This window comes from Convolutriloba macropyga, chromosome 7, assembly GCF_964194025.1.
Source record: "Convolutriloba macropyga chromosome 7, txConMacr16.3, whole genome shotgun sequence".
In the NCBI taxonomy this organism is placed as follows: domain Eukaryota; kingdom Metazoa; phylum Xenacoelomorpha; order Acoela; family Convolutidae; genus Convolutriloba; species Convolutriloba macropyga.
Window position 1 is genome coordinate 60980407 of NC_134474.1, and position 20800 is coordinate 61001206.

At 35.8% G+C, this 20800-nt stretch overlaps 1 protein-coding gene across 7 annotated transcripts in view; it reads right to left on the reverse strand.

Moving 5' to 3' along the window:
* Nucleotides 1-20800, reverse strand: part of LOC142343213 (patatin-like phospholipase domain-containing protein 7) — a 189956-nt gene that overhangs the window by 79130 nt on the left and 90026 nt on the right. For 5 of the 7 annotated variants that reach the window (XM_075394962.1, XM_075394957.1, XM_075394955.1 and 2 more), the window contains exons 10-12: nt 20087-20177; nt 15587-15598; nt 14904-14936 (exon numbers count right to left, since the gene is read on the reverse strand). In XM_075394962.1, coding sequence (XP_075251077.1) covers nt 14904-14936; nt 15587-15598; nt 20087-20177 — 136 coding nt within the window. The remainder of the gene's footprint in view (nt 1-14903; nt 14937-15586; nt 15599-20086; nt 20178-20800) is intronic. The other 2 variants (XM_075394958.1, XM_075394961.1) reach the window with 2 other exon arrangements.

A 20800-nucleotide genomic window follows, 5' to 3' on the forward strand; every position in this document is an offset into this window, starting at 1 on the left:
TGCCGCGAATCCAACTCACTTAGTACAGGCAATGTTAGCAATACAATAGCAAAACTATATACTGAGGTATCACATGGCTCAGTCAGCAACTAAAGAACGCGCTGTAACCGGAATTGAACCTTTCTGGCAACGACCCACCTTGGGACCTTCATTACGATAGGAGAGAAGGAAATTTATCCTAAAATTGGCAATTTTAGCTAGAAGGAATTTCGATAGACATCCTACGCGAAGCACCTTCCGAAAAATTAATACTACCTCCCAAACCCATCTATGAGTAAGACTTCAAAAATAGTACTGCTCAAAGTGAACGCGATCGTAGGAGCAGAAAAGAAAAATTAAAGAATATATGGCTCAACAAATGTCAAAAGATAGAGGCTGCAGTAATTCTATGTGGTGAAAGACTATGTCAATTCTGCGACAGCAAGGCTTTCTCCATTGTCTATCTCAGTCTAGGCACAGAAGGCCGACGGATTTTTGGCTCCCAAGAACCTATCGTTCAGATAGACAAAATAAAAACAAAGGATTTGTGGGACATCCTTGACAACGTCTTTACAAAAAAAAGAAATATAACTTTCGACCGTTACACTTCTCTGACCAAAAGCAACTAAAAGGGGAACTGGTGGAAAGGTTTTACGGATGTCTGCTGGAATTGTCTCTAAATGGGACCATGGCAGCTACGAAGAATCAGTTATTCAAGATGATTTCGTTGCAAATATGCACGACGGAGAAATCAAACGCAAACTCCTGAAAGAAACACGAACCCCTCAGAAGGCGCTAGAACTGGCAATTAATGTAGAATGGGTACGCCAAACAAACTTAATATTTCGGGAACTCCTGCACACACAGTATTAAAATCAGATCCCTCAGTTAACAACGTTAAAAAATCATAGGAACAATCCCAGGCAAACACAAACAACTTTAAAATCACCTCTCTGCCCAAACTGTGGTTATACTTGGTCTTCTAGTCATCGTCAAAGCTGCCCAGCACGAGGAAAGACCTGCAAAAACAGCGGTATTAATAATAATTTAGCAAAGGTTTGCCTTAAACCAACGAACCCATAAACCAGAACCCAGAGTTAATAACGTAGAAGATATAACATCAGAAGCCGCCACAATTGGGACATCTTTGACAGTAGACGAACAAGTTAATCAAATAGACAATATGCTAAAAACATAATTTTTACGACGCTAACAATGACTCTGATAACAATTAACTCGATGACAATTGCGTAGCAGTCATCACAAACGACCAAAATCTGAGAGAAGCAGTCAATGTGCAAGTACACTTGAGACTAAAGCAAGAACATGGAGACTACAGCGCTAGTGGATTCTGGCAACGTCTGTACAATCATCCATAAAAAGTTTAGCAAATGCAGTGGTTCTGAGTAACAAAGATAGCTACCAGAGAAAGTCGTCGGGATTGCAAGATTTAAAACCATTCTCTGATGAAATAATCAAGATAGTTGGTGTCATTAACACTACAGTAAAAAGCAGAGACCGGTTGGCTAAGGTTTAAGTAACAGTCGTAGAAGACGCACACCGGCCAATCACTGAACGTGATCTGTTTCTTCATCTCGGACTCTGTAAATCGGTCAAGAAAAATACTAAATATCATTCAAAATCAATGTCCAATTAAACAAAAAATAGCGCTTGACTTTCCAGGTCTCATCTCCCGCATTGGTGAATCGTTCAAACACACTGTCAAACCAACATTTTGAAAAAATCAAACAATTTCAATCCAACTCATCAGAAAGATAAACCAGCACCAATTAACCTTCATTCATTAGCAAACACTGAGCTTCAAAAACTAATAGATGAAAAAACAACGCATTATAAAACTCAATAGTTGTTCTGATAAAAAATTTTATATCTCCAGTTATTACAGTTAAACGAGATAAAACAGTAAAACTAGCTTTGTGTTCCAAAATTCTGAACAAATCATTTCTTAAAAACAAATACCAGATGCCTAATATTGAAAATTTAGTAGTCACTATTCAACAAAACATTAACGCAAATGCATCAAATGAAACAGCACTTTTCCACACTGGATTTGAAGTACGCCTACAGCCAATTAAATTTAGATCCGGAAACGTTACAGACAGAGGAGTGCTATACAAAGGAACAAACCATTCACTCTCAAGAAACACATGTGGTAGGATTCAACCAGTGCGCTTCAATCGATGAAGCGAAAAACAGTGCGGTCCTGAAGCCAACCTGTGTGCTGTAATCTTTTGTCTACTGTGGACGAAAGTCATCAAGCGATTGGATTTGCTACTGGGGACGAATGCAGGTTTTAAAAAAATACTTCCAGATTTTGTTAAGCGTGGAATCAACTGCGATGAAGTTGGATCCAACGAGTAAATCTCCCGTCCAAGTTGGCTCCTAAAAGCATTTGAGCTCGATGAGGAACTAAGACGATCATTACCATATTTGCATATTTAAGACCTCATAGCGATTTCATAGACATCAGAGGAGAATAGTTGGAAAATAGTCCAACGAGAAGTATTTGCGGAGTGAGTAAAAGCTAAAAAAAACATACCCGGCAGATTGCCGGAAGATAGCCGCCGTTGATTCCAATAAGCATGATTGGGATTGAACGAATAGAATATATTGAAAAAAAAAAGATTTTTGTACAAAAATATGTTTTAAGTCCAAATTATTTTGATGGCATTTCGTAGTTGAACATAATTCTGTTTCTTAGAGATAGGCTACAGGGGCTACTATCAACACCAATAAGCATTAGAGGTGGTAACTAAGACTTATAGGAACGACGTTCAAATAGCGGGCATCTAAACTTGGGCTTTATGGGTTTATCCCGTTTCTATTTCTGACTTCAATTTTAATACCGACTCTGTTCATTTTGAATTGCTTTGCTTAGCAACTGATGTTCAAATTCACTTTTAGCAGAATGAGAGAAGAGAGAAACTAGCCTAGAGAAGTCAAAAAGATTTCAGGCAAAATGTCGAAAAAGCGGCAAAATGATAAAGCGAAAAAAAGTTTGACGAAGTAAAAAAACAAAGCAGGACAAGTCCTGACGCACAATTCAAAGAATTTTCATTGACTTAACAAACAACTAGACCTAGAAGGGACAATGAGTGAATTGGGAAAACCATTTCTAAAAAATCAGGTGAAAAAAACAAAAAAAAAACAGAAAATCAATGTCAAAATGCTGCTATGGAGAACAAAAAACCACTAGTGAGATATGTAATTTTGATTCCAACAAAAAACTAGGTCCAGAATGAGCTGTGAATGGATTGGGAAAACTATTTAGAAAAAAATCCGATCCAAAAATTGAAAAAACAGTAAAAATCAGAGTGAAATTGCCGCATGTGAACAAAAAACCACTACCGAGAAACCGAATTTTTGTTCAAACACCGTTTTCTCACTCTACTTTAAAATTAGAGCGAAAAAAATTCACGCCGCAAAACCACTCGCTTTTTCGCTCCATTTCCTGTTTCGGCGTGACCAAAATCACCACTCCAATTTGACTTCAAAAATCATGAAAATGTGTGAACAGATCTTAAAAAAAAAAAAAGACAGCGCCCCAATACAATTCAAATTCTTTGAATTGTAAAAAATACCAGCGCAATAATAGCCGGCTGAGAAGATGAGGGCGGCTATTAAAAAGGGAAAAGGAAAGCAGCAGAGCCAAGCAGCAAACACGCTTTCCTACTTCATTTCATGGATGACGATGGTATGCTACGAGCAAAAGCAAAAACCTTTGTCCAGATCATTATCCAGTACACCTAGCGCAATTGAGCTACTTCTCAAATGGCAAAACAAAAGTGTTCACCTCAAAAGAGTTGAATACATTCGAAGCATCATTGGATCACTGATTTTGGCGAAACACTGCATTTTGTGAAGAAAAACTGCACGCAGTGTAGAAAAGCGATCGTTTAGGCGCCGCAGATGCATGATCTCCCCTCATATCAACATGCATCTAGCGTTCGTCCTTTTACGAATACAGGAGCCCGCTACTTTGGGTCACATGAAGTGAAAAAGATCCTTTAGGTACTCGAGCATTGCCTACAAAACGCAAGTGAATGTCTGGATGTAGTTCATCCGTTTAATGCCCGAAGAGGCGAGCCGAAGACTTTTGTCGGGAAAAACCTTGCCGAGTATCAACCAATTTCAAGGCTCTGTCTCAAAACCAAATGACAAAGTAGCCATAAAGGAATCAAATGGTCTTTAAGCCAACTTGCTTCGCCGAACCTTTGAGGTGTGTGGGAAAGAATTGTCAGTCAGTTCATGCAACAAGGCTACGGATAATACTCGGAGCAGCCAACCCTTTAAAGAGGAACAAGTGAAAAATTTTGAGCGTTGTTAAACAGCAGCTCAACAACTGACCAAAAACAGCTGTTAGTGCAGACGTAGCTGATTTGGAACTCTAAACGAAAAATAATTTTATTGTTGGCCATGCAAAGTTTTTCTGGCCAAACAAGCTTTTTTGCGGGAGATTCAGTTAGATATCAGAAGTTGTTTCACGACCAAAGTGCTTCGCGAAAGTTGTTTCGAAAAGTCGGAAATTTTAGGAGCCATATGGGACAAAAAGTTACCAATACGAATATCAGCCCAAGCTAAAACCACGCAACAAATGGCTTTCAGATTAAATAAAACTAATAGACATTGTTGACTTATTTTCATTGTGGAGAAAGCCATTCAGCCTTTACTGTAACCACTGGCAAGAGTCGCTGAATTACAGAAAAGAAATACTGACATTGCTCGATCAGCAAATTAAAAAACGGAGAGGAATATAGCAGAGAACAATAGTTCAGCTGATTCCAGTGAAAGCTGACAGGAAATGATGTCAGTTACCATGGAATCAAAAAGATCACTCTATGCTGCGATCAAAGTTTTAATCTTCTAACTATCCGAATTCTTAAATTCTGGTTTTGTAAGCGTGAAATAACGGACAATTACTTCAATTTACCGTTTTGTTTAATTCAAGGTTGGGAAGAGCAACAAAACATTGCTCAATCAGACATAATGTTAAAAAATAAATTGATGACAAAAAAACCATATAAAACATTGTTGAATGTACGCTTAAGAAAATTTTTTATTTTTTATTGCAAATGCATTGTTGATTATTAACGCTTTTGTTTTCAATTTTGAAAGTGCTCATCAGCTCAAGGTCAAAACTGTTGTTCCTGCTTACTTGTTTTACCTTGACAGTACTCTATTTATATAAGTGACATTTATTTACAACCCTTGAGGGTTGTTAAACAGCAGTCCAACAACCGACCAAAAACAGCTGTTAGTGCAGACGTAACTGATTTGGAAGTGAAAAATAATTTTATTTTTGGCCAAGCAAAGTTTTTCTAGCCAAACACGCTTTTTTGTGGGAGATTCAGTCAGATATCAGAATTTGTTTCACGACAAAATTGCCTCGCGAAAGTTGTTTCGAAAAGTCGGAAATTTTAGGAGCCATACGGTACAAAAAGTTACAAATATGAATATCAGTCCAAGCTAAAACACGCAACAAGTGGCTTTCATAATAGGTAAAACAAAGACATTGTTGACATAATTTCATTGTGGAGAAAGCCATTCAGCCTTTACTGTAACCACTGGCAAGAGTCGCTGAACTACAGAAAAGAAAAACTGACATTGCTCGACCAGCAAATAAAAAAACAGAGGAATATAGCAGAGAACAATAGTTGAGCTGATTCCAGTGGAAGCTGACGAGAACTTATGTCAATTACCATGGAATTAAAAAGATCACGCTATATTGCGATCAAAGCTCTAAATTTCTAACTATTCGAATTCTTAAATTCTGGTATTGTAAGCGTGAAATAACCGACAATTATTTCAATTTAGCGTTTTGTTTAATTTAAGGCAGGGAAGAGCAACAAATCATTGATCAATCAAACAATGTTAAAAATACTATTTGATAGCAAAAAACTAATAAAAAACATTGTTGAATGTACACTTAAAAGTACTCTTCATTGCAAATGTATTGTTGGTTAATAACGCTTATGTTTTCAATTCTGATAGTGCTCATCAACTCAAGGTCAAAACTGTTCCCAATTATTTGTTTTACCTTGACAGTACTCTATTCATATAAAAGCCATTTATTTACAACCCTTGAGCGTCGTTAAACAGCAGCCCAACAACCGAACAAAAACAGCTGTTAGTGCAGACGTAACTGATTTGGAACTCTAAATAAAAAATAATTTTATTGTTGGCCATGCAAAAATTTTCTAGCCAAACATGCCTTTTTGCGGGAGATTCAGTTAGATATCAGAAGTTGTTTCAAGACCAAGTTGCCTCGCGAAAGTTGTTTCAAAACGTCGGAAAATTTAGGAGCCATATGCTAAAAAAAGTTAAAAATACGAATATCAGCCCACGCTAAAACACGCAACAAGTGGCTTTCAGATTAGGTAAAAACAAATAGACATTGTTGACTTATTTTCATTGTGGAGAAAGTCATTCAGCCTTTACTGGAACCACTGGCTAGAGTCTCTGAACTACAAAAAAGAAATACTGACATTGCTCGATCAGCAGATTGAAAAACTGAGAGGAATATAGCAGAGAAAAATAGTTCAGCTGATTCCAGTGAAAACTGACAGGAAATGATGTCAGTTACCATGGAATCAAAAAGATCACGCTATGCTGTGATCAAACTTTTAATCTTCTTACTATTCGAACTCTTAAATTCTGGTTTTGTAAGCGTGAAATAACGGACAATAATTTCAATTTACCGTTTTGTTTAATTCAAGGTTGGGAAGAGCAACAAATCATTGCTCAATCATACATAATGTTAAAAAAATAATTTGATGACAAAAAAACCAGATAAAACATTGTTGAATGTACGCTTAAGAAAATTTTTTATTTTTTATTGCAAATGCATTGTTGATTAATAACGCTTTTGTTTTCAATTTTGAAAGTGCTCATCAGCTCAAGGTCAAAACTGTTGTTCCTGCTTACTTGTTTTACCTTGACAGTACTCTATTCATATAAGTGACATTTATTTACAACCCTTGAGGGTTGTTAAACAGCAGCCCAACAACCGACCAAAAACAGCTGTTAGTGCAGACGTAACTGATTTGGAAGTGAAAAATAATTATATTTTTGGCCAAGCAAAGATTGTCTAACCAAATATGCCTTTTTGCGGGAGATTCAGTTAGATATCAGAAGTTGTTTTACGACAAAGTTGCCTCGCGAAAGTTGTTTCGAAAAGTCGGAAATTTTAGGACCCATATGCTACAAAAATTTACAAATACGAATATCAGCCTACGCTAAAACACGCAACAAGTGGCTTTCATAATAAGTAAAACAAAGACATTGTTGACTTAATTTCATTGTGGAGAAACCCATTCAGCCTTTACTATAACCACTGGCAAGAGTCGCTGAACTACAGAAAAGAAATACTGACATTGCTCGACCAGCAAATTAAAAAACAGAGCAATTTAGCAGAGAACAATAGTTGAGCTGATTCCAGTGGAAGCTGACCAGAAATTATATCAAATACCACGGAATTAAAATATCAAGCTATATTGCGATCAAAGCTCTAAATTTCTAACTATTCGAATTCTTAAATTCTGGTATTGTAAGCGTGAAATCACCGGCAATTAATTTAATTTAGCGTTTTGTTTAATTTAAGGCAGGGAAGAGCAACAAATCATTGATCAATCAAACAATGTTAAAAATACTATTTGATAGCAAAAAACTAATATAAAACATTGTTGAATGTACACTTAAAAGTACTCTTCATTGCAAATGTATTGTTGGTTAATAACGCTTATGTTTTCAATTCTGATAGTGCTCATCAGCTCAAGGTCAAAACTGTTCCCAATTATTTGTTTTACCTTGACAGTACTCTATTCATATAAAAGCCATTTATTTACAACCCTTGAGCGTCGTTAAACAGCAGCCCAACAACCGAACAAAAACAGCTGTTAGTGCAGACGTAACTGATTTGGAACTCTAAATAAAAAATAATTTTATTGTTGGCCATGCAAAAATTTTCTAGCCAAACATGCCTTTTTGCGGGAGATTCAGTTAGATATCAGAAGTTGTTTCAAGACCAAGTTGCCTCGCGAAAGTTGTTTCAAAACGTCGGAAAATTTAGGAGCCATATGCTAAAAAAAGTTAAAAATACGAATATCAGCCCACGCTAAAACACGCAACAAGTGGCTTTCAGATTAAGTAAAAACAAATAGACATTGTTGACTTATTTTCATTGTGGAGAAAGTCATTCAGCCTTTACTGGAACCACTGGCTAAAGTCTCTGAACTACAAAAAAGAAATACTGACATTGCTCGATCAGCAGATTGAAAAACTGAGAGGAATATAGCAGAGAAAAATAGTTCAGCTGATTCCAGTGGAAACTGACAGGAAATGATGTCAGTTACCATGGAATCAAAAAGATCACGCTATGCTGCGATCAAACTTTTAATCTTCTAACTATTCGAACTCTTAAATTCTGGTTTTGTAAGCGTGAAATAACGGACAATAATTTCAATTTACCGTTTTGTTTAATTCAAGGTTGGGAAGAGCAACAAATCATTGCTCAATCATACATAATGTTAAAAAAATAATTTGATGACAAAAAAACCAGATAAAACATTGTTGAATGTACGCTTAAGAAAATTTTTTATTTTTTATTGCAAATGCATTGTTGATTAATAACGCTTTTGTTTTCAATTTTGAAAGTGCTCATCAGCTCAAGGTCAAAACTGTTGTTCCTGCTTACTTGTTTTACCTTGACAGTACTCTATTCATATAAGTGACATTTATTTACAACCCTTGAGGGTTGTTAAACAGCAGCCCAACAACCGACCAAAAACAGCTGTTAGTGCAGACGTAACTGATTTGGAAGTGAAAAATAATTATATTTTTGGCCAAGCAAAGTTTGTCTAACCAAATATGCCTCTTTGCGGGAGATTCAGTTAGATATCAGAAGTTGTTTTACGACAAAGTTGCCTCGCGAAAGTTGTTTCGAAAAGTCGGAAATTTTAGGACCCATATGCTACAAAAAGTTACAAATACGAATATCAGCCCAGGCTAAAACACGCAACAAGTGGCTTTCATAATAAGTAAAACAAAGACATTGTTGACTTAATTTCATTGCGGAGAAACCCATTCAGCCTTTACTATAACCACTGGCAAGAGTCGCTGAACTACAGAAAAGAAATACTGACATTGCTCGACCAGCAAATTAAAAAACAGAGCAATTTAGCAGAGAACAATAGTTTAGCTGATTCCAGTGGAAGCTGACCAGAAATTATATCAAATACCAAGGAATTAAAATATCACGCTATATTGCGATCAAAGCTCTAAATTTCCAACTATTCGAATTCTTAAATTCTGGTATTGTAAGCGTGAAATCACCGGCAATTAATTCAATTTAGCGTTTTGTTTAATTTAAGGCAGGGAAGAGCAACAAATCATTGATCAATCAAACAATATTAAAAATACTATTTGATAGCAAAAAACTAATATAAAACATTGTTGAATGTACACTTAAAAGTACTCTTCATTGCAAATGTATTGTTGGTTAATAACGCTTATGTTTTCAATTCTGATAGTGCTCATCAGCTCAAGGTCAAAACTGTTCCCAATTATTTGTTTTACCTTGACAGTACTCTATTCATATAAAAGCCATTTATTTACGACCCTTGAGCGTCGTTAAACAGCAGCCCAACAACCGAACAAAAACAGCTGTTAGTGCAGACGTAACTGATTTGGAACTCTAAATAAAAAATAATTTTATTGTTGGCCATGCAAAAATTTTCTAGCCAAACATGCCTTTTTGCGGGAGATTCAGTTAGATATCAGAAGTTGTTTCAAGACCAAGTTGCCTCGCGAAAGTTGTTTCAAAACGTCGGAAAATTTAGGAGCCATATGCTAAAAAAAGTTAAAAATACGAATATCAGCCCACGCTAAAACACGCAACAAGTGGCTTTCAGATTAAGTAAAAACAAATAGACATTGTTGACTTATTTTCATTGTGGAGAAAGTCATTCAGCCTTTACTGGAACCACTGGCTAAAGTCTCTGAACTACAAAAAAGAAATACTGACATTGCTCGATCAGCAGATTGAAAAACTGAGAGGAATATAGCAGAGAAAAATAGTTCAGCTGATTCCAGTGGAAACTGACAGGAAATGATGTCAGTTACCATGGAATCAAAAAGATCACGCTATGCTGCGATCAAACTTTTAATCTTCTAACTATTCGAACTCTTAAATTCTGGTTTTGTAAGCGTGAAATAACGGACAATAATTTCAATTTACCGTTTTGTTTAATTCAAGGTTGGGAAGAGCAACAAATCATTGCTCAATCATACATAATGTTAAAAAAATAATTTGATGACAAAAAAACCAGATAAAACATTGTCGAATGTACGCTTAAGAAAATTTTTTATTTTTTATTGCAAATGCATTGTTGATTAATAACGCTTTTGTTTTCAATTTTGAAAGTGCTCATCAGCTCAAGGTCAAAACTGTTGTTCCTGCTTACTTGTTTTACCTTGACAGTACTCTATTCATATAAGTGACATTTATTTACAACCCTTGAGGGTTGTTAAACAGCAGCCCAACAACCGACCAAAAACAGCTGTTAGTGCAGACGTAACTGATTTGGAAGTGAAAAATAATTATATTTTTGGCCAAGCAAAGTTTGTCTAACCAAATATGCCTTTTTGCGGGAGATTCAGTTAGATATCAGAAGTTGTTTTACGACAAAGTTGCCTCGCGAAAGTTGTTTCGAAAAGTCGGAAATTTTAGGACCCATATGCTACAAAAGGTTACAAATACGAATATCAGCCCACGCTAAAACACGCAACAAGTGGCTTTCAGATTAAGTAAAAACAAATAGACATTCTTGACTTATTTTCATTGTGGAGAAAGTCATTCAGCCTTTACTGTAACCACTGGCTAGAGTCGCTGAACTACAAAAAAGAAACACTGACATTGCTCGATCAGCAGATTGAAAAACTGAGAGGAATATAGCAGAGAAAAATAGTTCAGCTGATTCCAGTGGAAACTGACAGGAAATGATGTCAGTTACCATGGAATCAAAAAGATCACGCTATGCTGCGATCAAACTTTTAATCTTCTAACTATTCGAACTCTTAAATTCTGGTTTTGTAAGCGTGAAATAACGGACAATAATTTCAATTTACCGTTTTGTTTAATTCAAGGTTGGGAAGAGCAACAAATCATTGCTCAATCATACATAATGTTAAAAAAATAATTTGATGACAAAAAAACCAGATAAAACATTGTCGAATGTACGCTTAAGAAAATTTTTTATTTTTTATTGCAAATGCATTGTTGATTAATAACGCTTTTGTTTTCAATTTTGAAAGTGCTCATCAGCTCAAGGTCAAAACTGTTGTTCCTGCTTACTTGTTTTACCTTGACAGTACTCTATTCATATAAGTGACATTTATTTACAACCCTTGAGGGTTGTTAAACAGCAGCCCAACAACCGACCAAAAACAGCTGTTAGTGCAGACGTAACTGATTTGGAAGTGAAAAATAATTATATTTTTGGCCAAGCAAAGTTTGTCTAACCAAATATGCCTTTTTGCGGGAGATTCAGTTAGATATCAGAAGTTGTTTTACGACAAAGTTGCCTCGCGAAAGTTGTTTCGAAAAGTCGGAAATTTTAGGACCCATATGCTACAAAAGGTTACAAATACGAATATCAGCCCACGCTAAAACACGCAACAAGTGGCTTTCATAATAAGTAAAACAAAGACATTGTTGACTTAATTTCATTGCGGAGAAACCCATTCAGCCTTTACTATAACCACTGGCAAGAGTCGCTGAACTACAGAAAAGAAATACTGACATTGCTCGACCAGCAAATTAAAAAACAGAGCAATTTAGCAGAGAACAATAGTTTAGCTGATTCCAGTGGAAGCTGACCAGAAATTATATCAAATACCAAGGAATTAAAATATCACGCTATATTGCGATCAAAGCTCTAAATTTCTAACTATTCGAATTCTTAAATTCTGGTATTGTAAGCGTGAAATCACCGGCAATTAATTCAATTTAGCGTTTTGTTTAATTTAAGGCAGGGAAGAGCAACAAATCATTGATCAATCAAACAATGTTAAAAATACTATTTGATAGCAAAAAACTAATATAAAACATTGTTGAATGTACACTTAAAAGTACTCTTCATTGCAAATGTATTGTTGGTTAATAACGCTTATGTTTTCAATTCTGATAGTGCTCATCAGCTCAAGGTCAAAACTGTTGTTCCCAATTACTTGTTTTACCTTGACAGTACTCTATTCATATAAGTGCCAATTATTTACAACCCTTGAGCGTCGTTAAACAGCAGCCCAACAACCGACCAAAAACAGCTGTTAGTGCAGACGTAACTGATTTGGAAGCGAAAAATAATTTTATTGTTGGCCAAGCAAAGTTTGTCTAGCCAAACACGCTTTTTTGTGGGAGATTCAGTTAGATATCAGAAGTTGTTTCAAGACCAAGTTGCCTCGCGAAATTTGTTTCAAAACGTCGGAAATTTTAGGAGCCATATGCTACAAAAAGTTACAAATACGAATATCAGCCCACGCTAAAACACGCAACAAGTGGCTTTCAGATTAAGTAAAAACAAATAGACATTCTTGACTTATTTTCATTGTGGAGAAAGTCATTCAGCCTTTACTGTAACCACTGGCTAGAGTCGCTGAACTACAAAAAAGAAACACTGACATTGCTCGATCAGCAGATTGAAAAACTGAGAGGAGTATAGCATAGAACAATAGTTGAGCTGATTCCAGAGGAAGCTGACAGGAAATGATGTAACCGACAATTATTTCAATTTACCGTTTTGTTTAATTTAAGGTTGGGAAGAGAAACACATCATCGATCAATCAGACATAATGTAAAATATTATTATTTGATGCCATTTATTTACAACCCTGCTTTCCACAAGTAATGCGATATTTAATAGCGCAAGTCTTGCTGCCTTATGACAAAAAATTTTAGTTGCACTTGAGCGGCCCGATGTTACTTTTTAAAGTAGATTACGTTGTTTTGCTTAATATTTATTTGATCAAGCAGTTTCGTTTGCTCAATGCCAGCTCTAAAAGTCAAGAGTAGTGTTGAGTTTGTGTTGAAGAGTATTGTTCAGTCGGCTAATCACTTTTGAACCGACTTATACTTTTCAAACAATATTAACAGATAATGTCTGTTATTTGACAAAAAAAATCAGTTTTCTCCTGTTCCAAAGATAATTTAAACGCCATAAACATAACAAATGTTTTGTTAATTCTTGAAAAGTCTCCAAAATCACGCCACATTGCGATGTATCATATTTCCAAAAGTTACTACTTTTAGTGTAGTTAAATTTTAATGTACTTATTACGTTATTATATAAATAGAGCAACGTGGTGATGTAATTGTAAAAATACGACAAAAATAAGTTGACAGTGATATGACAAGTTGAAATGGAATTTGTATAATTTTCTCTTCTAGTTGAAAATATCGAAAAAAATTGAAGGTTCTGATCTAAGTCAGTAAGGTAGGATTGATTTAATTGAAAAATGAGGAGTCGTGAAAATCAAACTTGGAATTAGACTACCGTTTTCCGCCAATTTTGTCTCACCGCCGTTGTTGCTATAAAAACAACAGTTAAAGGGAAACCGAACGCTTTATTTCTATATGTGTGTATTTAAAGAACAAACAACTATAAGTTGTAAATTTGCAGATATTTTTCTGCTGCATTTGTTATTAAAAAGTATCCATCCTGCTGACGATGTTTTGAATCACTAAGAGATTTTGAAAATAACTAATCCACTTTCGTCGTGTTAACAACATTTGCACAACTTACGCGTGAAATAAAACCCTAACGCCAATGAGCACTACGAAATCTGCTTCGTCATTAGACTACGAGTTTATGTCACTATTTTATCGCCACTGTTACTAAATAAACAGTGGGTATAAAAGAGTGCGACAATCTTGAACTGTAATCACGACAAAAATGGTTCAATTTAAGCAGCTGTTGTAATCGAGACGAGAGTTGATGAAAAATATTGCCACTGGGTTGTTATCTCCCTCTCGAAGTCATTCAACAACTAAGCTTTATCTCGGGATGGTGATAACAATCTAGGGGTAATATTAATTCATAAACCCAAATCAGATAGTGGATGGTTAGTTTAAATTGAGAGAACTCAGATTGGATCAATAAAGTGAGCTAAGACTTTTTAAAAACGCGACTAATTTACACCTTTTTACGCTTATCAAAACAAGCCGATTAAAGGCGGACAAATTGGCTCTGGAGTGACAGGCAGGGCATTTATTTCAATAGCTGTATCCTAGAGAAGTTTTTGGCTATGGGTGCAAAAATATCGGAACAGGGTCCGATTCGCATCAACTTCCGAAGTACTCGAAGGAAACATTCACCACTCGGCTATCAGCCCCTTGTAATTTCCTGTGCCTTAATCGCTCTTACTTTCGCAAAAAACATTACTTCGGAATGAGAGCAACTGAGATCACTCAAAAATGGAAAAGAGACGCGAAAAGAGAAAGTCACTTGAAAAAGTCAAAGAATTTTCTAGAACAAAGCGCAAAAACAATCAAGCAAAAATTTTTCATAAAAAAAGACACGTTTACAATAATAACTTATACACAGCAACATGTTGCTTACTTCTGAGATTTTTTAATCTCAGCTAACACACCGATATAAAATTTGTTTTAAAAAACGGAAGGGGTGATTTGAGATTTCGTTGAGCAATTAAATTAGTCGTGCCCGTTACGTTAACGTCCAAAATGTAACGGACAAGTTCAAATTGTTTCCACATCAGGATACTAAAACAATTGCTACTCAACTGTTTTTGGGGGCAACTCCGCAGTTTAGGAATGGCTACAAATTATGAATAAAGGTTTGATAATCACTCAAAAGCTGATCTACAGAACTGAGAAGCTGTGGTTGACTTACTTTTGTTTTTACGTGACCGAAAGACTTTGCGACCTAAGGCAAATAAACATATTAACAGTTAATAAAACCGAGCTTTTAATCCGCTCCAATGATGATAAACGACCAGGCTGTATGAAACATAGGACTCCAGAGGGCTTGACTTTTACAAATTTATCTCCAAAAGCCGTTTGATAGTGACAGTGGCTACTTTTGAAGTGCGTGAGATAGAAAAAAAATACATAAAATTTACCATATAACCAGATTCACATATTAAAAGCAAAATGAGGGCGTCGGGTAGCAAACAGACTAGTGAGCGAAGATTTTCCTTTCCATATAATACCAATCGCCGGTTTTTTGTACAGTAACAAGGTTATGGTACTTTTATGAGGCTGATAAATCTAATGAACAATACAAAAAGGTGAAATAATTCGTTCAACTTTTCTTTCTCGTGGCCTCAAGGAAAGGGAAGCATCAACTTTCACCAGACCAATTTCCATCTTTGTTGCTCCAAACGCCTTCAATAAAGTCTGTATTAAGTAAAGGGTGGGTAAAATTATAACTTGTGTTAGGAACACAAAATTTGTAGGTGAACAGAAATGAACGATAACTGAACTATTTGAGGGGAACATAGAAGCGGTCAATTAGTTGAACTATGATAGAGTAATGACACTGTGATCATGCGAGCAGTCAGTAGTCTCTATTACCTCTGAAAAGCCCTAGACAAAATTGAACAATATGTAATGTATACAACTACAAATGTTTTCTTGTTAATGGTAAAACATATATCGTGTGGATAACTTATGCAATTAAGTGAAAATTTGTTCATTTAAGGATATCGGGTTTTCTTACAAAATTTAAGTAGCCTGGTTCAACCTCTCAATAGTCCAGACATTTGATTTTCGCACTGAATTTGAAAATTCAAAAGAACAATGACATGAAACAACATCAACAACCATCAATAATGACATGAATGAAATAATAACCGAACCCTAAGCACCTAGATGACGTACAAAAGACAAACAAGTTCCATACAGCACAAAAAAACGTTTGAACAGCAATTCAATAATAATTACGCATTTATAAAATAAAAGCGCCTTAATAAAAATAAAAAAAACATCAGCTTTACAAAAATACGACTCAGGTAGCGTCATAAATAATCATTGACATTGACCAGTAGGTTCTTGTTAATTAAGCACTAATTTTATTTTGTTTATATCATTCAATCTTCATATATCTCTCATTTGGGCTCATTGAGAATATAGCGAAGACACCGTTAGACGAAAACAGAGATGAGCCTGGAGGTAGTGGCTATGATCCCAAACCTACTACTAAATATCCGTTCGTGACAAAACTGACATGCACCCGAAAATCTGCAATGGCTGCCAGCTACGATTCAATTCCGCTAATTCGAATACCGCCATCCAAAAAATCGAAACATCATTATTCTCTGTGTTTCTTAAGGTTTGTGTTAATTGATAACAAAAACCAATCTAATTTTTTGCTATCTTGAAGCCGAAGCAGAATCAATTTGCGATGTCGTTGTTTGATTCTATCGAACCGTACTGCGATAAATCTGGAAGTGTGATTAGTAAACTGTCGAGATGTTCTAACTCAGCTCGCAACGCTAAAGCCCTCTTTGTTCCTACAACAACAATCCTAGTAGTATCGTCTTGGATAAAAAAAGTATTATTTGACACAAAGACAAGCAAATTGGACGTCATTAAATAAACATAACGGACTAGCGTCGAGCGAATTGCTCTCAAATGACCGGCGAGCGGTTGGTTCCGGTAGTACCCAGCTGACGGTTACACATGCTAGCATTGGGGAGTGGGTGGGTCAAACGTTTGGGTGGGGTGAGCGGAGTGGGGGGGGGGGGGGGTGTTGAGGGCAATGTTGAGGTCAAGTGTTGAGGGCAGGTTTGTGGGTTGGAAGGGCTGGACATGAAGTGGTCCGAATTGCCAGGTGGATGAGGGTGCATGGGGGAGTGTTGGGAGAGGGGAGGTGATTGCGCCGGGGGTCAATCTTTTAAGATTAAGAACAGCCCTTCACACCCTGAAAATGTCTCCTCAAAACAGTCTTGGAAAAGTGCATTCTAAGAGACTCGTAAGGCTTTAAGAGAACTTAATTCCCTCCAGGTCTTAACTGTTTCTCAGGATTTGAAGGACGAAAAGTCAAATAGGTCAGACGAAAAATCGGTCGAGCGAAAAATCGCTTAAGAAGACCACAAGGCTAACACAATTGATACAAATTTTGAGATAAATTAAAAATGTCCCCGCTAGATAACAGCCGAGTTCGATTCCGATTAACACAATTGAGATCCAAAGAGAAAAAATGACAATCAACAGCGCCCCCATAATATGTGAAAAATATTTCACGTAATTTTGATCGCTAAGCCTACTTCTGATTCTTATCGCTTTCATACATACAGCATGAAAAGCATCATATATAGTCAAACAAGGATTATACACAAACCGACTACAGTCGGATAAAATTGCTCTCAAATGACAGGCGGGGCAAGTTAATTCAGCGGCTGTAGCCTAGATAAATTTTTATTTATGGGTGCAAAAACAACACACGAAAGTCGGGTTCGAACCCCGACCTCTGAGTCCGCTTCCCTAACCTCGACAGAGGCATTAACCACTCGGCTATCAGCGCCTTGATATCGTCTTTTTATATGATATAGTTTACTTTGAGTTGCTTCACTGGGTAATTTTTTTCAAATATGCATTGAACAGAATGACAGAACGATCAAAATAACCTAGTTAACTCAAAAAGATATTATGAATAAATTTGAAAAGCAGAGAAAGTTATTTGGTAGCTTGCAACTAATTGAATCAAATTCATTATACGTTACTGAAAACATTTTTAAAATTCTGATTTTCCTTGTCAGCAGAAGTGGAAACGTAGTAGCAAAGCAGGCAGATTACCAAAATAATTAGCTGCGAAACAAAACGTCAATCGGTATGAATAGAAACATATCAAAAGCCCAGCCAATGAAGCAACCAATACAAGCAAAACGAAAATTGAAAATTCTACCCTTTTCTTAAAAAAATTATTGAGGTATCAAGCATTACCTAAAATGTCACTGCTTAGGAGTGTATTGAAAGATAACCGGCATATTTATTATAAACGCAAGCATTATACACGGAGTTAAAGAGAGGAAAAAAAAACTATGAAGAAGCTGTTTAAGGTTTTGCGGCTTGAAATAAGGTAATGCAAAAGACAGAGCGCCATACGGGGAAACAAAAAGAAAATACAGACAAATGGCTACTTTATTCAGCTGAGATTAGATTTGAATTTGAACAACGCTGCATAAAAAGTACAATGCATTGGTACAATCGGCACTTGAGAGACATTCAAATAGTTCGGAACCTGTCGAGTAATTACTCCTTACAAGAACAATGAACACAATAAAGCTTAACATGAAAAACATAGCGAGCAGGTTGGCAGAAAACAGCCACCATAGACGCTTGTGACCTTCCATGGAATTGAAACAAATAAAGAAATAAGATACACAGATTGACCACCAGTCCTTTAATAGACCACTAGAGTTTTGGGTTAGATTCGGACTGTCATTTTATGAGACACAAACGCTTTATAAGGAAAAAGCCCTAATAGAGCTTTTTCAAAATTAATATTCCAAATCAAAAACTCAAGACTCTAATACTCAAGAATCAGATGAACTCTAATACTCTGCTTAGATGAACACGGTTGATCTTTAACAAGTAAAGGTTCGTAAAAATTAAAGTTCATTAAGTGAGTTCAGAGGTCACTTTTTTGAGTGAGGTAAGTCACGCAATTGACCTAAAAGCAGAAAAAATGACGTCCCACGCACAAATTTTTACTGCAAAGCAGTAGAAGTAACTGAAATTGAAATAGTCAATGGTTACAAAAATCATTGATGGAGACGACGAATTAAAAAAAACTTAACAGGACAAGTCGTGACGTACAGTTCAAAGAATTTTCCCTGACTAAACAAAAAAAATAGACCTAGAACGGATTATGAGTGAAATGGGAAAATCATCTCTAACCACATGTGAAAAACCACTAGCGAGAAATAATAATTTGTTCAAACAAAAACTAGGCCTACAATGAACTATGAACGGATCGGGAAAAACCATTTAGAAAAAAAATCGATCCAAAAAATTGAAAAACAGTAAAAATCAAAGTAAACATGCCGCATGTGGACAAAAAGCAACAACAAGAAAGCGAAATTGTGTTCAAACACCGTTTCTCACTCTACTTAAAATTAGAGGGAAAACATTTTACTTTTCAGAACCACTCGCTTTTTTGCTCCACGTCCTGTTTCAGCGTGACCAAAATCACTACTTAATTTGACTTCAAAAATCGTGAAAATGTGTGAACAGATCTTAAAAAAACTGTCAGCGCCCCAATACAATTCAAATTCTTTGAATTGTAAAAAAAACGACGATGTCCCCAATAATAGCCACTATTGCTTCGCGGCTATTAATCAGTATACTTCAATGAATATTCTACAGATCAGTTCTCTATTTTAAGCGAACGGACAACATTTGTGTAGGCTTAATGGAAAAAAACTACAAATACTTTTTCCACATAGGTAATGTATTGATGCAAAGAAATCTGTAGAAATAAGGGCTCATAGTACTTTGGAACGCGTCACTCGAATTCCGAAAAGACTATACAGTCAAAATTGGTTTAAAGTACCGCCGTAACCCCCTAAAAACATTTTCGAAGCTGGAAGAAAAGTCACGTTAAACAACAAACGAAAACCTCGTACTCAATTTTTTGATATCTAATGTTCTGTAATTTTTGAGCCCATTTTTTCGAAGCCTAAGCCTATTCTTCAGCATTGCTCCAGCCATAAGCTCTCCAAAAACGAAAAAGCCTACCGAGCTTATTTAGCCAGCAAATACCTACGCGCTCAATGCTTTTCTATCCATTTTTCTCAATAAAAAATTCAGAGGTCCGAGAAAATTTCCATCATAGCGTTTCTAACAGTCTGTACTGCGATGCTGTACTGCAATGAGTTTAGCTCAATGTTGATATTTGAGGTTGAAAAAAAAAAACAAAATAGTGGTACAGTAAAATCCTAATATCGCCAAATATCACCACCGATGAGCAACATTACACTATTATTTGCTTGGTCACTTAAACTACCAACAAACCTAATAAATTTTGATGGTGACTAAAAATGACTAAGTTTTCGAAATCATTTCTCTCACCTGATGGATCAAAATGGACGGAGCTCCATTTGACCTTTGGACTGGCGTCTCTACTTTTCCCACCTTTGTCACTATCTCCCAATTCCACCCCCTGTTAAAATGGTTAAAAACCTTCAATTAGTATTAAAATTTAAATAATTCCATCCATGGAATAATGTCATCTAAAATTAATGTTGTCTGACCTTTATGAAAGGGCTATTAGGCTGCATAGATGACAGTAGTTATATGTGAGCAGATCAGGGGGAGGGGGTAAAAGGATGTACCTATGTATTAACATTAGGTATAGCCTCTTTTCATCCAATTTCCAATGTTGTACCTAAAAAGAGAGTGAGAACAATAGACCTGTCATCTTATCATAATTACCCAGGGTAATTATCTTAATTACCCCCAGGGAAAAGCATCCAGTTTTCCGCTCTAATGCACTTCAGCTAATCTTGTCTAATTAATCTTTTTTTTCAAGGATTACGTCTTTTATGATTTTTTGGCAGTTTATTTTGGAAATTTCTGTTTTCTTTGTCTGGGTAGTTTCCGTTTCAAAAACCCGAAACCGTAAACAAATTTTTTCAGATAAAATTGTTCTAATAAATAATCGATTTTTTAATCAAATTTTTTTTCCCGACTTCAATGAAAAATACTAAAGCACAGAACACAATCACTGAAAATTTTTTGTTTTTTTTTCGTAGTTTCAGATTCTGAAACCTCAAACTAAAAACT